This window comes from Procambarus clarkii, chromosome 8 (assembly GCF_040958095.1).
Source record: "Procambarus clarkii isolate CNS0578487 chromosome 8, FALCON_Pclarkii_2.0, whole genome shotgun sequence".
Lineage (NCBI taxonomy): Eukaryota > Metazoa > Arthropoda > Malacostraca > Decapoda > Cambaridae > Procambarus > Procambarus clarkii.
The window spans coordinates 38,986,650-39,005,839 of record NC_091157.1 but is presented as its reverse complement, the minus strand read 5'-3'; the positions used below and the strand labels follow the sequence as shown (position 1 = coordinate 39,005,839).

The 19,190-nt window shown below is 46.5% G+C and overlaps 1 protein-coding gene across 3 annotated transcripts in view; it reads right to left on the bottom strand.

Moving 5' to 3' along the window:
* LOC123759723 (insulin-like growth factor 1 receptor) overlaps positions 1 to 19,190 on the bottom strand; it is a 476,359-nt gene that overhangs the window by 227,807 nt on the left and 229,362 nt on the right. For all 3 annotated transcript variants that reach the window (XM_069317552.1, XM_069317549.1, XM_069317548.1), the window contains one exon: positions 5,729 to 5,912. In XM_069317552.1, the coding sequence (XP_069173653.1) occupies positions 5,729 to 5,912 (184 nt within the window). The remainder of the gene's footprint in view (positions 1 to 5,728; positions 5,913 to 19,190) is intronic.

Genomic DNA, 19,190 nt, shown 5'->3' with positions numbered 1-19,190 from the left:
ACTGACTACACTCCCACACTAGACTACACTCCCACACTGACTACACTCCCACACAGACTACACTCCCACACTGACTACACTCCCACACTGACTACACTCCCACACTGACTACACTCCCACACTGACTACACTCCCACACTGACTACACTCCCACACTGACTACACTCCCACACAGACTACACTCCCACACTGACTACACTCCCACACTGACTACACTCCCACACAGACTACACTCCACACATGACTACACTCCCACACAGACTACACTCCCACACTGACTACACTCCCACACAGACTACACTCCCACACTGACTACACTCCCACACAGACTACACTCCCACACAGACTACACTCCCACACTGACTACACTCCCACACTGACTACACTCCCACACAGACTACACTCCCACACTGACTACACTCCCACACAGACTACACTCCCACACTGACTACACTCCCACACTGACTACACTCCCACACTGACTACACTCCCACACTGACTACACTCCCACACATGACTACACTCCCACACTGACTACACTCCCACACAGACTACACTCCCACACTGACTACACTCCCACACAGACTACACTCCCACACTGACTACACTCCCACACTGACTACACTCCCACACTGACTACACTCCCACACTGACTACACTCCCACACAGACTACACTCCCACACTGACTACACTCCCACACAGACTACACTCCCACACAGACTACACTCCCACACTGACTACACTTCCACACTGACGACACTCCCACACTGACTACACTCCCACACTGACTACACTCCCACACTGACTACACTCCCACACTGACGACACTCCCACACTGACTACACTCCCACACTGACTACACTCCCACACTGACTACACTCCCACACAGACTACACTCCCACACTGACTACACTCCCACACTGACTACACTCCCACACTGACTACACTCCCACACTGACTACACTCCCACACAGACTACACTCCCACACTGACTACACTCCCACACTGACTACACTCCCACACTGACTACACTCCCACACAGACTACACTCCCACACTGACTACACTTCCACACTGACGACACTCCCACACTGACTACACTCCCACACTGACGACACTCCCACACTGACTACACTCCCACACTGACTACACTCCCACACTGACTACACTCCCACACTGACTACACTCCCACACTGACGACACTCCCACACAGACTACACTCCCACACTGACTACACTCCCACATTGATTACACTCCCACACTGACTACACTCCCACACTGACTACACTCCCACACTGACTACACTCCCACACTGACTACACTCCCACACTGACAACACTCCCACACAGACTACACTCCCACACTGACTACACTCCCACATTGATTACACTCCCACACTGACTACACTCCCACACTGACTACACTCCCACACTGACAACACTCCCACACTGACTACACTCCCACACTGACAACACTCCCACACTGACTACACTCCCACACTGACGACACTCCCACACTGACTACACTCCCACACAGACTACACTCCCACACTGACTACACTCCCACATTGATTACACTCCCACACTGACTACACTCCCACACTGACTACACTCCCACACTGACTACACTCCCACACTGACTACACTCCCACACTGACTACACTCCCACACAGACTACACTCCCACACTGACTACACTCCCACATTGATTACACTCCCACACTGACTACACTCCCACACTGACTACACTCCCACACTGACTACACTCCCACATTGATTACACTCTCACACTGACTACACTCCCACACTGACTACACTCCCACACTGACAACACTCCCACACTGACGACACTCCCACACTGACTACACTCCCACACTGACAACACTCCCACACAGACTACACTCCCACACTGACGACACTCACACACAGACTACACTCCCACACAGACTACACTCCCACACTGACGACACTCCCACACTGTCTACACTCCCACACTGATTACACTCCCACACAGACTACACTCCCACACTGACTACACTCCCACACTGACAACACTCCCACACAGACTACACTCCCACACAGACTACACTCCCACACTGACTACACTCCCACACTGACTACACTCCCACACAGACTACACTCCCACACTGACTACACTCCCACATTGATTACACTCCCACACTGACTACACTCCCACACTGACTACACTCCCACACTGACTACACTCCCACATTGATTACACTCTCACACTGACTACACTCCCACACTGACTACACTCCCACACTGACAACACTCCCACACTGACGACACTCCCACACTGACTACACTCCCACACTGACAACACTCCCACACAGACTACACTCCCACACTGACGACACTCACACACAGACTACACTCCCACACAGACTACACTCCCACACTGACGACACTCCCACACTGTCTACACTCCCACACTGATTACACTCCCACACAGACTACACTCCCACACTGACTACACTCCCACACTGACAACACTCCCACACAGACTACACTCCCACACAGACTACACTCCCACACTGACTACACTCCCACATTGATTACACTCCCACACTGACAACACTCCCACACAGACTACACTCCCACACAGACTACACTCCCACACTGACTACACTCCCACACTGACTACACTCCCACACAGACTACACTCCCACACTGACAACACTCCCACACAGACTACACTCCCACACTGACTACACTCCCACATTGATTACACTCCCACACTGACTACACTCCCACACTGACTACACTCCCACACTGACTACACTCCCACACTGACTACACTCCCACACTGACTACACTCCCACACTGACTGCACTCCCACACTGACTGCACTCCCACACTGACTACACTCCCACACAGACTACACTCCCACACTGACAACACTCCCACACAGACTACACTCCCACACAGACTACACTCCCACACTGACTACACTCCCACACTGACTACACTCCCACACTGACAACACTCACACACAGACTACACTCCTACACAGACTACACTCCCACACTGACTACACTCCCACACTGACAACACTCCCACACTGACTACACTCCCACACTGACAACACTCCCACACAGACTACACTCCCACACTGTTACACTCCCACACTGACTACACTCCCACACTGACTACACTCCCACACTGACAACACTCCCACACAGACTACACTCCCACACTGACTACACTCCCACACTGACTACACTCCCACACTGTTACACTCCCACACTGACAACACTCCCACACAGACTACACTCCCACACTGTTACACTCCCACACTGACAACACTCCCACACTGACTACACTCCCACACAGTATCAACGTCATCACATATACAACAAGAATGTCAAGATCATCAAAAACAACAAGAGTGTCAAAGTCATCATCAACAACAAGAGTGTCAAGGTCATCAACAACAAGAATGTCAAAGTCATCATCAACAATAGTGTAAGAGTGTCAAGGTCGTCATCAACAAGAGTGTCAAGGTCGTCATCAACAAGAGTGTCAATATCATCAACAAGAGTTTCAAGGTCATCAACAACAACAGGAATGTCAAGGTCATCAACAACAATAAGAGTGTCAAGGTCGTCATCAACAACAAAAGTATCAAGGTCATCAACAACAACAAGATTGTCAAGGTCATCATCAACAAAAAGAATGTCAAGGTCATCAACAACAAGAGTGTCAAGGTCATCAGCAACAACAAGAGTGTCAAGGTCATCAGCAACAAGAGTGTCAAGGTCATCAACAACAGGAATGTCAAGGTCATCAACAACAATAAGAGTGTCAAGGTCGTCATCAACAACAAAAGTATCAAGGTCATCAACAACAACAAGATTGTCAAGGTCATCATCAACAGCAAGAGTGTCAAGGTCATCAACAACAAGAGTGTCAAGGTCATCAACAACAACAAGTGTCATGATCATCAACAACAAGAGTGTCAAGGTCATCAACAACAAGAGTGTCAAGGTCATCAACAAAAACAAGAGTGTTAAGGTCATCAACATCAGGAGTGTCAATGTCATCAACAACAACAAGATTGTCAAGGTCGTCATCAACAAGAGTGTCAATATCATCAACAACAAGAGTGTCAAGGCCATCAACAAAAACAAGATTGTCAAGATCGTCAAATACAAGAGTGTCAAGGTCATCAACAACAACAGGAGTTTCAAGGTCATCAACAACAACAGGAATGACAAGGTCATCAACAACAAGAGTGTCAAGGTCATAGACAACAAGAGTGTCAATGTCATTAACAACAACAACAACAACAAGAGTGTCAAGGTCATCATCAAGAACAAGAGTGTCAAGGTCATAGACAACAAGAGTGTCAATATCATCAACAACAAGAGTGTCAAGGCCATCAACAACAACAAGAGTGTCAAGGTCGTCAAATACAAGAGTGTCAAAGTCATCAACAACAACAGGAGTGTCAAGGTCATCAACAACAACAGGAATGACAAGGTCATCGACAACAAGAGTGTCAAGGTCATCAACAACAACAAGAGTGACAAGGTCATCAACAACAAGAGTGTCAAGGTCATCAACAAAAACAAGAGTGTCAATGTTATCAACAACAAGTGTCAAGATCAAGAACAGCATGAGTGTCAAGGTCATTATCAACAACAAGAGTGTCAAGGGCATCAACAACAAAAGTGTCAAGGTCATCATCAACAAGAGTGTCAAGGTCATCAACAACAAGAGTGTCAAGGTCATAGACAACAAGAGTGTCAAGGTTATCATCAACAAGAGTGTCAATGTCATTAACAACAACAACAACAACAAGAGTGTCAAGGTCATCATTAACAACAAGAGTGTCAAGGTCATCATCAACAACAAGAGTGTCAAGGTCATCATCAACAACAAGAGTGTCAAGGTCATCAACAACAACAAGAGTGTCAAGGTCAACAACAACAAGAGTGTCAAGGCCATCAACAATAACCAGAGTGTCATGGTCATCAACAACAAGAGTGTCAAGGTCATCAACAACAACAAGAGGTTCATGGTCATCAACAACAAGAGTGTCAAGGTCATCAACAACAACAAGAGGTTCATGGTCATCAACAACAAGAGTGTCAAGGTCATCAACAACAAGAAGAGTGTCAATGTCATCATCAACAACAAGAGTGTCAAGGTCATCAACAACAACAAGAGTGTCAAGGTCACCATCAACAACAACAGTGTCAAGGTCATCAACAACAAGAGTGTCAAGGTCATCAACAACAACAAGAGTGTCAAGGTCATCAACAACAACAAGAGTGTCAAGGTCATCAGCAACAAGAGTGTCAAGGTCATCAGCAACAAGAGTGTCAAGGTCATCAGCAACAACAAGAGTGTCAAGGTCATCAACAACAACAAGAGTGTCAAGGTCACCATCAACAACAAGAGTGTCAAGGTCATCAGCAACAAGAGTGTCAAGGTCACCATCAACAACAAGAGTGTCAAGGTCATCAACAACAACAAGAGTGTCAAGGTCATCAACAACAAGAGTGTCAAGGTCATCAACAACAACAAGAGTGTCAAGGTCACCATCAACAACAAGAGTGTCAAGGTCATCAACAACAACAAGAGTGTCAAGGTCATCAACAACAACAAGAGTGTCAAGGTCACCATCAACAACAAGAGTGTCAAGGTCACCATCAACAACAAGAGTGTCAAGGTCATCAACAAGAAGAATGTCAAGGTACTCACAACTTATCATTACAAGCGTCGCGGCCTCTGAAGAGCGTGACGTGGGTGCTGGCCTCCCTGTAGTACACATAATACCCAACGATGAAGCGGTCGTCGAAGCCGCCATAGACGTGCTTCCAGGACACTGTGATGGTGCCCACTGACGCTCCCGCCGTCGCTTCCGCCGGCAGCTCCTCGCCATAGCCTGCGTAGCCACAACAGCCTCATTAATCGCAAATATTCTGGAAATAATTCAAGTGGCCAATATTATGTCTCAACGAGCCGTCGGAGTCTGACTACTGTTCCTTCCGACGCCGACACCATCAGGGATGTTGTCGGCACATTCCTGCGCGTCGCTGTCGGGCATGTTTTTATATAGTGGTAACTTGCGCGGGCGCACGGGGCTCGCGTGTGCTTCCTTGCGCCTCCATTACACACACCACGCCTTCTTGGGGAAGATGGCGGCCACCCACACCTCTGTTTGAGACCCTCTGTATTGTGAGCCACCATCATCATCAGCAGCAGCAGCAGGCAGCACCACCGTGCAGCAGCAGGCAGCACCGCCGAGCAGCAGCAGGCAGCAGCGCCGTGCAGCAGCAGGCAGCACCACCGTGCAGCAGCAGGCAGCACCACCGTGCAGCAGCAGGCAGCACCGCCGTGCAGTAGCAGGTAGCACCGCCGTGCAGCAGCAGGTAGCACCACCGTGCAGCAGCAGGCAGCACCGCCGTGCAGCAGCAGGTAGCACCGCCGTGCAGCAGCAGGTAGCACCATCGTGCAGCAGCAGGTAGCACCGCCGTGCAGCAGCAGGTAGCACCGCCGTGCAGTAGCAGGTAGCACCGCCGTGCAGCAGCAGGCAGCACCGCCGTGCAGCAGCAGGTAGCACCGCCGTGCAGCAGCATGTAGCACCACCGTGCAGCAGCAGGTAGCACCGCCGTGCAGCAGCAGGCAGCACCGCCGTGCAGCAGCAGGTAGCACAGCTGTGCAGCAGCAGGTAGCACCACCGTGCAGCAGCAGGTAGCACCGCCGTGCAGCAGCAGGTAGCACCGCCGTGCAGCAGCAGGTAGCACCGCCGTGCAGTAGCAGGTAGCACCGCCGTGTAGCAGCAGGTAGCACCACCGTGCAGCAGCAGGCAGCACCGCCGTGCAGTAGCAGGTAGCACCGCCGTGCAGTAGCAGGTAGCACCGCCGTGCAGCAGCAGGCAGCACCGCCGTGCAGTAGCAGGTAGCACCGCCGTGCAGCAGCAGGCAGCACCGCCGTGCAGCAGCAGGTAGCACCGCCGTGCAGCAGCAGGTAGCACCGCCGTGCAGTAGCAGGTAGCACCGCCGTTCAGCAGCAGGCAGCACCGCCGTGCAGTAGCAGGTAGCACCGCCGTGCAGCAGCAGGTAGCACCACCGTGCAGCAGCAGGCAGCACCGCCGTGCAGTAGCAGGTAGCACCGCCGTGCAGTAGCAGGCAGCACCGCCGTGCAGCAGCAGGTAGCACCGCCGTGCAGCAGCAGGTAGCACCGCCGTGTAGCAGCAGGTAGCACCACCGTGCAGCAGCTGGCAGCACCGCCGTGCAGTAGCAGGTAGCACCGCCGTGCAGTAGCAGGTAGCACCGCCGTGCAGCAGCAGGCAGCACCGCCGTGCAGTAGCAGGTAGCACCGCCGTGCAGCAGCAGGCAGCACCGCCGTGCAGCAGCAGGTAGCACCGCCGTGCAGCAGCAGGTAGCACCGCCGTGCAGCAGCAGGTAGCACCGCCGTGCAGCAGCAGGTAGCACCGCCGTGCAGTAGCAGGTAGCACCGCCGTGTAGCAGCAGGTAGCACCACCGTGCAGCAGCAGGCAGCACCGCCGTGCAGTAGCAGGTAGCACCGCCGTGCAGTAGCAGGTAGCACCGCCGTGCAGCAGCAGGTAGCACCACCGTGCAGCAGCAGGTAGCACCGCCGTGCAGCAGCAGGCAGCACCGCCGTGCAGCAGCAGGTAACACCGCCGTGCAGCAGCAGGTAGCACCACCGTGCAGCAGCAGGTAGCACCGCCGTGCAGCAGCAGGTAGCACCGCCGTGCAGCAGCAGGTAGCACCGCCGTGCAGTAGCAGGTAGCACCGCCGTGTAGCAGCAGGTAGCACCACCGTGCAGCAGCAGGCAGCACCGCCGTGCAGTAGCAGGTAGCACCGCCGTGCAGTAGCAGGTAGCACCGCCGTGCAGCAGCAGGCAGCACCGCCGTGCAGTAGCAGGTAGCACCGCCGTGCAGCAGCAGGCAGCACCGCCGTGCAGCAGCAGGTAGCACCGCCGTGCAGCAGCAGGTAGCACCGCCGTGCAGTAGCAGGTAGCACCGCCGTGCAGCAGCAGGCAGCACCGCCGTGCAGTAGCAGGTAGCACCGCCGTGCAGCAGCAGGTAGCACCACCGTGCAGCAGCAGGCAGCACCGCCGTGCAGTAGCAGGTAGCACCGCCGTGCAGTAGCAGGCAGCACCGCCGTGCAGTAGCAGGCAGCACCGCCGTGCAGCAGCAGGTAGCACCGCCGTGCAGCAGCAGGTAGCACCACCGTGCAGCAGCAGGTAGCACCACCGTGCAGCAGCAGGCAGCACCGCCGTGCAGTAGCAGGTAGCACCGCCGTGCAGCAGCAGGTAGCACCGCCGTGCAGCAGCAGGTAGCACCACCGTGCAGCAGCAGGTAGCACCACCGTGCAGCAGCAGGCAGCACCGCCGTGCAGTAGCAGGCAGCACCGCCGTGCAGCAGCAGGCAGCACCACCGTGCAGCAGCAGGTAGCACCACCGTGCAGCAGCAGGCAGCTCCGCCGTGCAGTAGCAGGTAGCACCGCCGTGCAGCAGCAGGTAGCACCGCCGTGCAGCAGCAGCAGGCAGCACCGCCGTGCAGCAACAGGCAGCACCGCCCTGTAGCAGCACGCAGCACCGCCGTGCAGGAGCACGCAGCACCGCCGTGCAGCAGACGTTGCACTCAGGAGCAGCAGCAGGCAGCACCGCCGTGCAGCAGCAGGCAGCACCGCCGAGCAGCAGCAGGCAGCACCACCGTGCAGCAGCAGGCAGCACCGCCGTGCAGTAGCAGGTAGCACCGCCGTGCAGTAGCAGGTAGCACCACCGTGCAGCAGCAGGTAGCACCACCGTGCAGCAGCAGGTAGCACCGCCGTGCAGCAGCAGCAGGCAGCACCGCCGTGCAGCAGCAGCACGCAGCACTGCCGTGCAGCAGCAGCACGCAGCACCGCCGTGCAGCAGCAGCACGCAGCACCGCCGTGCAGCAGCAGCAGGCAGCACCGCCGTGCAGCAGCAGCAGGCAGCACCGCCGTGCAGCAGCAGCACGCAGCACCGCCGTGCAGCAGCAGGCAGCACCGCTGTGCAGCAGCAGGCAGCACCGCTGTGCAGCAGCAGGCAGCACCGCCGTGCAGCAGCAGCAGGCAGCACCGCCGTGCAGCAGCAGCACGCAGCACCGCCGTGCAGCAGCAGCACGCAGCACCGCCGTGCAGCAGCAGCACGCAGCACCGCCGTGCAGCAGCAGCACGCAGCACCGCCGTGCAGCAGCAGCACGCAGCACCGCCGTGCAGCAGCAGCACGCAGCACCGCCGTGCAGCAGCAGCACGCAGCACCGCCGTGCAGCAGCAGCACGCAGCACCGCCGTGCAGCAGCAGCACGCAGCACCGCCGTGCAGCAGCAGCACGCAGCACCGCCGTGCAGCAGCAGCACGCAGCACCGAGGTGCAGCCGTACTTATATACACAGATAAACTTCCCAAGAAGATCTTGCATATATCAAGAAGTAACATTATAGCTTATTGCAGATTTTAAAGGTAGTTTACAAATGAAAAATTATATATATGATCATAGGAATACACACACACCTGTAAATATATGATCATAAGAATACACACACACCTGTAAATATATGATCATAAGAATACACACACACCTGTAAATATATGATCATAAGAATACACACACACCTGTAAATATATGATCATAAGAATACACACACACCTGTAAATATATGATCATAAGAATACACACACACCTGTAAATATATGATCATAAGAATACACACACCTGTAAATATATGATCATAGGAATACACACACACCTGTAAATATATGATCATAAGAATACACACACACCTGTAAATATATGATCATAAGAATACACACACCTGTAAATATATGATCATAGGAAACACACACACCTGTAAATATATGATCATAAGAATACACACACACCTGTAAATATAAGTAGTGTAAAGTGCGACTAGAACCGCGCGCACCAGCTGCCAGCTGGCACTCCATGGAGTGCCAGCCGACAGGTGGAGCGCAGGTGTCTAGTCGCACAGGTTTTTGGGGGATTTTCAGGGAATTTTTGGCGCGTTTCGGACGCGTGTGAGCGTGTTGTGTTTGGGTATGTGGTCATGAAAGAGGGGAGGTCATGTTGATGAGTGCCAGGTGGTGCGCGAGGTCAACGTCACAGCGCGGGTGTCTAGTCACATAGGGTTTTTGGGGGATTTCCCGGAAGTTTGGCGCGTGGCGGACTTGAGTGGCGGGCGAGCAGGTGCGGCCCCCCACCCCGCGCGCGGGTCTAGTCCTCGGGGTTAAGGTAAGTGGTCAGGAACGATTGGAGATCTTGTTGTGTGAGAGTAAGTGGTGGAGTAAGAGGAAGGAGTGAAATGAATATGTGTGGGTTTAGCAAGTGATAGAGTAAGAAAATAGAAGGAAGATGGAGGAAGGAGTAAAAGAGTTGATCGTGAGTTAGTGTGTAGATGAGAGGAGAAGGCAACACAGTCTGTTATGTTGTTTTGGGTGTGGGTTGGATGGAGCTTCCCCTTCGTCTGGAGAGAGTGCTCTGGGCCATTATGTGGTTAGACAAACCATTAGCCCCCCCCTACAGGAAGTCGCAAGTGTTGGGGGGTGAGAGAGCACTCTCCTGCAGAAGTTGGCCATTCCCTTGGGTCATTTGTCTTCAGAGTGTTGATGTTCGTCCCACGACGACTCCCCATACACTGCGGATTTCCGGTAAGGAGGCGCGAGATACTTACGACAGACCTACACCTGTCAGCCATCAATCAATCACTCCCCACCCCTCATCCCCACCCGCCCCCATACCATCAACCATTGTTCCGTGCATTCTCTTTTAGTATGTGTAAGCTATATCGCAACGTGATCAACATGGTGAGAGCAATAACGAGGGAAAAGTAAACACATTATATAAATTTATTCCGCGACGGGGTAAGCGTGCTGGTCGCAGGTTGGAGCCCGACTGATCAACTTTCCAACTAGTCCGGGTATTTCTCCCCCGACACCGGAAGTGGTGGGGCACCCATTACCATTGCGTTTCGCCAGGGTCCGCGATGGCGGGTGCCACGCGTCGCTCTGTCTCTGTCTCTGTCTCTGTCTATCTCTGTCTCTCTGTCGGTCTGTCTCTGTATGTCTGTCTCTGTCTCTGTCTCTCTCTCTCTCTCTGTCTATCTCTGTCTCTCTCTCTCTCTCTCTCTCTCTCTCTCTCTCTCTCTCTCTCTCTCTCTCTCTCTCTCTCTCTCTCTCTCTCTCTCTCTCTCTCTCTCTCACCCTCTCTAAAGTCCACCACACAGCACTTCACTTAGTAAATTCAGTCAAAGTCAGTAGGTTGGCGTTTACTAAAAGATAGAAACATTTCACATCGTCACGGAGACGCGATCTATACCTACAAATTGTTCTTGTTAACTGTGATCACAACATCGGCCGGCCCAAATAAATATCATTGAAATGTATGCATGTTTATCAAGTCATAAGCTGGTCTTCAATCTTATTATTATAACAAATCATAATTTGCTGTTCTCTCTCTCTCTCTCTCTCGCTCTGCCTCTCTGTCTCTCTCTCTCTGTCTCTCTGTCTCTCTCTCTCTCTCTCTCTCTCTCTCTCTCTATCTCTCTGTCTCTCAGTCTCTCTCGCTCTCTCTCTATCTCTCTGTCTCTGTCTCTCTCTCTCTCGCTCTGCCTCTCTGTCTCTCTCTCTGTCTCTCTGTCTCTCTCTCTGTCTCTCTGTCTCTCTCTCTCTGTCTCTCTGTCTCTCTGTCTCTCTCTCTCTCTCTGTCTCTCTGTCTCTCTCTCTCTCTCTCTCTCTCTCTCTCTCTCTCTCTCTCTCTCTCTCTCTCTCTCTCTCTCTCTCTCTCTCTCTCTCTCTCTCTCTCTCTCTCCAGATCATTTAGTAGTTGGGAAAGTAACATCATTTCCTTTCTCCTGCTGCCGCTGTTCACGTATCTTTATCCATCAAGGCTGTCTCTCTTAAGACCTACGTCATCCAATGTAAACACCAATCGATGAGAATAAGACCGGTGAGTCGATAGTGAAATAGGTCTGGGTTAAGTCTGTTTTTCAGTTCTTGTATCACAGTCAATGTAGCGTAATGGGAAACCAGTCTTTCTACTGCCTACATAAATAGCGTTTGAAAATGTATGCAAGTCTAGACAAACTCCTATAGCCCTTACATTCTAACACAAATAAAATATTAGCACACGATTGCATCGCATTATATTATCATTAAGTAACGTAGAGATCAACTTTCTGGCTGTTGTCCGAATATCATTATTGAAATGTGAACTCATTTAGCCAAACACAATATCTCCATTACATCTCTTAGCATATGAATATTATGGTATACCAGTTTTAACCCTGTATAACACAATGTAACGTAACGTAACGTACCGCAAATCAACTTTCTACAGACCAAATATCGTTTTTAAATGAAAGTATGTCATAGTCCATCTTCATTACATCTCTCACCATATAAAATATTGGCGTCTACCCCTTTTAGCCCTCTGTAACACAATGTAACGCAACGTAACGTAACGCAAATCAACTTTTGCAGACCAAAATGTCATTTTGAAACGGAAAGTGTGGGATTAGTCCTTATTCATTACATCTCTCACCATATAAAATATTGACCTCTACCCCTTTTAGCCCTCTGTAACACAATGTAACGCAACGTAACGTAACGCAAATCAACTTTTTGCAGTCCAAAATGTCACTTTGAAACGGAAAGTGCGGGTTAGACCATCTCCATTACATCTCTTACCTTATAAATAATTGATGGCTACCCCTTTTAGCCCTCTGTAACACAATGTAACACAACGTAACGTATCGCAAATCGACTTTTTGCAATCCAAAATGTCATTTTTAAATGAAAGTATGACTTAGTCCATCTTCATTACATCTCTAACCATATAAAATATTGGCGTCTACCCCTTTTAGCCCTCTGTAACACAATGTAACGCAACGTAACATAACGCAAATCAACTTTTTGCAGTCCAAATGTCATTTTGAAACGGAAAGTGAGGGTTAGACCATCTCCATTACACCTCTTACCATATAAATAATTGATGGCTACCCCTTTTAGCCCTCTGTAACACAACGTAACGTATCGCAAATCGACTTTTTGCAATCCAAAATGACATTTTTAAATGAAAGTATGACTTAGTCCATCTTCATTACATCTCTAACCATATAAAATATTGGCGTCTACCCCTTTTAGCCCTCTGTAACACAATGTAACGCAACGTAGCATAACGCAATCAACTTTTTGCAGTCCAAAAGGGCATTTTGAAACGGAAAGTGAGGGTTAGCCCATCTCCATTACATCTCTACCATATAATTAATTGGTGACTACCCCTTTTAGCCCTCTGTAACACAATGTAACTCACCGTAACGTATCGCAAATCAACTTTTTGCAGTCCAAAATGTCATTTTTTAATGAAAGTATGACTTAGCACATCTCTTACCATATAATATTGACCTCTACCAGTTTTTAGCCCTCTAACACAATGTAACGTAACGCAAATCAACTTTTACAGCCCAAAATGACATTTTTAAATAAAGTAGGACTTAGTCCATCTCCATTACATCTCCTTCCATAAGAATATTACAGTCTACAAGTTTTAGCCCTCTGTAACACAATGTAACGTAACGGGGAAAATCATCTTTGTCGGATGAGCAAATAACATTATTGAAAATGACATCCGTGTTTAGCCATTACATCCAAAACACAAGAAAAATATTACCGTTTTTCTTGAGAAACTTATATGTGGAGATCATATCTCCAGAGTCCACACAATAAGCCACACATCACACATCTGTTTTCAAATCGCAGCTCGCATCTAATTTAATGCTATTTTTTTTTTTTGCAGAAACTATGTTTTTGAGATTAAGCTCAATGTCGGCAATTACTATTCGTATCATCAAACTCCTTTCAGTCAACAAAATTCACATTTCATATCGCGTGTGTAGATTAGAGAGAGAAGGCAAACATAGCGTGCAGCTAGTCAAAACTTATCATAACAGATATGATTTCACAGAGTTTTTCAACCTTTGCCAGTTTTTTTTTTCATTGTTATCTCTTCACTCGTGCTAAGTGAGTCAGACAAAAATGTGACATTTCATTTCATTATTAACCATGCAATATGCTATTAGCTAGGTAGTCAAAACATATAACAAGCGTTATTTCACAGGAATTTTTTCTAGCAAATATGCTTCCTTTAAGCAGTTCAACACATCAAACACCTCCAGTCTGCGAAATTCCCTTTAGTCAATAATCATCCTTTACAGTATTTCTTGACTAGAATAGCACTCCAAAACATAAGTGATCATTTTTATTCTCACTGTCGCACTATAGTCAATAATTTGTTTCGCAGAGTGACAAGTTATGCATAGTGACGAGATTTCATGGTGTGCATAGTTTAAGAGAGTTCACACTGTATTAATTACGGTCATGGATATGTTATGTTATGTTTATGAAGACCATCTCTTCATATTTTTTTATCATTTTCACGCCCCACAGCTTTACAGTCTTCTCATATTCTTTTTCAAATAAAGTATGTTTACTGTTTTCCAGTAGATCGGCCTCACATTACATATATTAATCAATTTTCAAATTCAGTTCAGTTTCTTTTCAATATCGCAGCTTTGTTGCCCCCACAGCCCGTATCTAGTTCAAGACCTCTTATTATCAATGTCATTAATACGGTTATCATCAACCACGTATTGGATGTCTCTGTCATTCAGTCATCAACGTAGTATGTGTTTAATGAACGTGAGAATCACTTCATGTGCACTCATTTTAGTTTAGTTTAAAGTTTTACATCTTGAATTAATACCGCTATTGGTTAGCTCAGACATTCAGTTAACATCTCAGTAAGTGAAAATCTTTTCATGTGAGCTCATTTTTAGTTTAGGATAAGGTTTTTCCATCGTGAAATGCTATTATCAGTAACCAGGTATTGGATGACACTACCATTCAGTTTACATCTCAGTAACTGTTTACTGAACATTGTTATCCATCCATGCAACCTCATTTTTAGTTTTAAGTTTCTACATCGTAAAAAATAAAATATTACTATCACCAGCCGTGTATCGGATAGCTCAACCATTCAGTTAACATCTCAGTAAGTGAAAATCTTTTCATGTGAGCTCATTTTTAGTTTAGGATAAGGTTTTCCATCGTGAAATGCTATTATCAGTAGCCAGGTATTGGGTGGGTGGACCATCCAGTTTACATCTCAGTAACAGTTTACTGAACATAGATATCCCTCCATGGGACCTCATTTTTAGTTTAAGTTTCTCCATCGTAAATAAAAATAAAATATTACTATCACAATCCTTGTATTGGCCTGCTCCGGCATTCAGTTTACATCTCAGTAAGTGTTTACTGAATGCAAAATCGCTACATGTGTGGTCATAAGGTTTTCTCATCGTGAAATGCTATTATCAGTAACCAGGTATTGGATGACACTACCATTCAGTTTACATCTCAGTAACTGTTTACTGATCATTGTTATCAATCCATGCAACCTCATTTTTTTAGTTTTAAGCCTCTACATCGTAAAAATAAAATATTACTATCACCAGCCATGTATCGGTAGCTCAACCATTCAGTTTACAGCTCAGTAACTGTTTACTGAACATAGACATCCCTCCATGCGAGCTCATTTTTTAGTTTAAAGTTTCTCCATCGTAAAAAATAAAATATTACTATCACAAACCATGTATTGGGTGGGTCAACCATCCAGTTTACATCTCAGTAATAGTTTACTGAACATAGATATCCCTCCATGTGACCTCATTTTTAGTTTAAAGTTTCTCCATCCTAAATAAAAAATAAAATATTACTGTCACAAACTTTGTATTGACCAGCTCCGGCATTCAGTTTACAACTCAGTAAGTGTTTACTGAATGCAAAATCGCTACATGTGTGGTCATTTAGTTTAAAGTTTCTCAATCTTAAAATATTACTATCAACATCAACCATGCATTGGCCGGCTTAGTCTTTCAGTTCACATCTCAGTAAGTGTTTACTGAATGCAAAATCGCTACATGTGTGGTCATTTAGTTTAAAGTTTCTCAATCTTTAAATATTACTATCATCATCAACCATGCATTGCCTGGCTAGTCTTTCAGTTTACATCTCAGTGAGTGTTAACTGAATGTGGAAATTATCACGTGTTAGCATTTAGTTTAGTTTCAAGTTTCAATTAAATACTAACATCATCCCCGTATTGGGCTGTCGGCATTCAGTTACCCACTCGGAGAGTGTTTACTGAACGTCGAAATCATTTCCTGTAGACACATTTTTTACTTGAACCCGTCTCCACTCCAAACCGGACCTCCGGTCCGAGTCAGGACCGGCGGTCCTGACTCGGACCGGAGGTCCGGTTTGGAGTGGAGACGGGTTCAAGTAAAAAATGTGTCTACAGGAAATGATTTCGACGTTCAGTAAACACTCTCCGAGTGGGTAACTGAATGCCGACAGCCCAATACGGGGATGATGTTAGTATTTAATTGAAACTTGAAACTAAACTAAATGCTAACACGTGATAATTTCCACATTCAGTTAACACTCACTGAGATGTAAACTGAAAGACTAGCCAGGCAATGCATGGTTGATGATGATAGTAATATTTAAAGATTGAGAAACTTTAAACTAAATGACCACACATGTAGCGATTTTGCATTCAGTAAACACTTACTGAGATGTGAACTGAAAGACTAAGCCGGCCAATGCATGGTTGATGTTGATAGTAATATTTTAAGATTGAGAAACTTTAAACTAAATGACCACACATGTAGCGATTTTGCATTCAGTAAACACTTACTGAGTTGTAAACTGAATGCCGGAGCTGGTCAATACAAAGTTTGCGACAGTAATATTTTATTTTTTATTTAGGATGGAGAAACTTTAAACTAAAAATGAGGTCACATGGAGGGATATCTATGTTCAGTAAACTATTACTGAGATGTAAACTGGATGGTTGACCCACCCAATACATGGTTTGTGATAGTAATATTTTATTTTTTACGATGGAGAAACTTTAAACTAAAAAATGAGCTCGCATGGAGGGATGTCTATGTTCAGTAAACAGTTACTGAGCTGTAAACTGAATGGTTGAGCTACCGATACATGGCTGGTGATAGTAATATTTTATTTTTACGATGTAGAAGCTTAAAACTAAAAAAATGAGGTTGCATGGATTGATAACAATGATCAGTAAACAGTTACTGAGATGTAAACTGAATGGTAGTGTCATCCAATACCTGGTTACTGATAATAGCATTTCACGATGAGAAAACCTTATGACCACACATGTAGCGATTTTGCATTCAGTAAACACTTACTGAGATGTAAACTGAATGCCGGAGCAGGCCAATACAAGGATTGTGATAGTAATATTTTATTTTTATTTACGATGGAGAAACTTAAACTAAAAATGAGGTCCCATGGAGGGATATCTATGTTCAGTAAACTGTTACTGAGATGTAAACTGGATGGTCCACCCACCCAATACCTGGCTACTGATAATAGCATTTCACGATGGAAAACCTTATCCTAAACTAAAAATGAGCTCACATGAAAAGATTTTCACTTACTGAGATGTTAACTGAATGGTTGAGCTATCCGATACACGGCTGGTGATAGTAATATTTTATTTTTTACGATGTAGAAACTTAAAACTAAAAATGAGGTTGCATGGATGGATAACAATGTTCAGTAAACAGTTACTGAGATGTAAACTGAATGGTAGTGTCATCCAATACCTGGTTACTGATAATAGCATTTCACGATGGAAAAACCTTATCCTAAACTAAAAATGAGCTCACATGAAAAGATTTTCACTTACTGAGATGTTAACTGAATGTCTGAGCTAACCAATAGCGGTATTAATTCAAGATGTAAAACTTTAAACTAAACTAAAATGAGTGCACATGAAGTGATTCTCACGTTCATTAAACACATACTACGTTGATGACTGAATGACAGAGACATCCAATACGTGGTTGATGATAACCGTATTAATGACATTGATAATAAGAGGTCTTGAACTAGATACGGGCTGTGGGGGCAACAAAGCTGCGATATTGAAAAGAAACTGAACTGAATTTGAAAATTGATTAATATATGTAATGTGAGGCCGATCTACTGGAAAACAGTAAACATACTTTATTTGAAAAAGAATATGAGAAGACTGTAAAGCTGTGGGGCGTGAAAATGATAAAAAAATATGAAGAGATGGTCTTCATAAACATAACATAACATATCCATGACCGTAATTAATACAGTGTGAACTCTCTTAAACTATGCACACCATGAAATCTCGTCACTATGCATAACTTGTCACTCTGCGAAACAAATTATTGACTATAGTGCGACAGTGAGAATAAAAATGATCACTTATGTTTTGGAGTGCTATTCTAGTCAAGAAATACTGTAAAGGATGATTATTGACTAAAGGGAATTTCGCAGACTGGAGGTGTTTGATGTGTTGAACTGCTTAAAGGAAGCATATTTGCTAGAAAAAATTCCTGTGAAATAACGCTTGTTATATGTTTTGACTACCTAGCTAATAGCATATTGCATGGTTAATAATGAAATGAAATGTCACATTTTTGTCTGACTCACTTAGCACGAGTGAAGAGATAACAATGAAAAAAAAACTGGCAAAGGTTGAAAAACTCTGTGAAATCATATCTGTTATGATAAGTTTTGACTAGCTGCACGCTATGTTTGCCTTCTCTCTCTAATCTACACACGCGATATGAAATGTGAATTTTGTTGACTGAAAGGAGTTTGATGATACGAATAGTAATTGCCGACATTGAGCTTAATCTCAAAAACATAGTTTCTGCAAAAAAAAAAAAATAGCATTAAATTAGATGCGAGCTGCGATTTGAAAACAGATGTGTGATGTGTGGCTTATTGTGTGGACTCTGGAGATATGATCTCCACATATAAGTTTCTCAAGAAAAACGGTAATATTTTTCTTGTGTTTTGGATGTAATGGCTAAACACGGATGTCATTTTCAATAATGTTATTTGCTCATCCGACAAAGATGATTTTCCCCGTTACGTTACATTGTGTTACAGAGGGCTAAAACTTGTAGACTGTAATATTCTTATGGAAGGAGATGTAATGGAGATGGACTAAGTCCTACTTTATTTAAAAATGTCATTTTGGGCTGTAAAAGTTGATTTGCGTTACGTTACATTGTGTTAG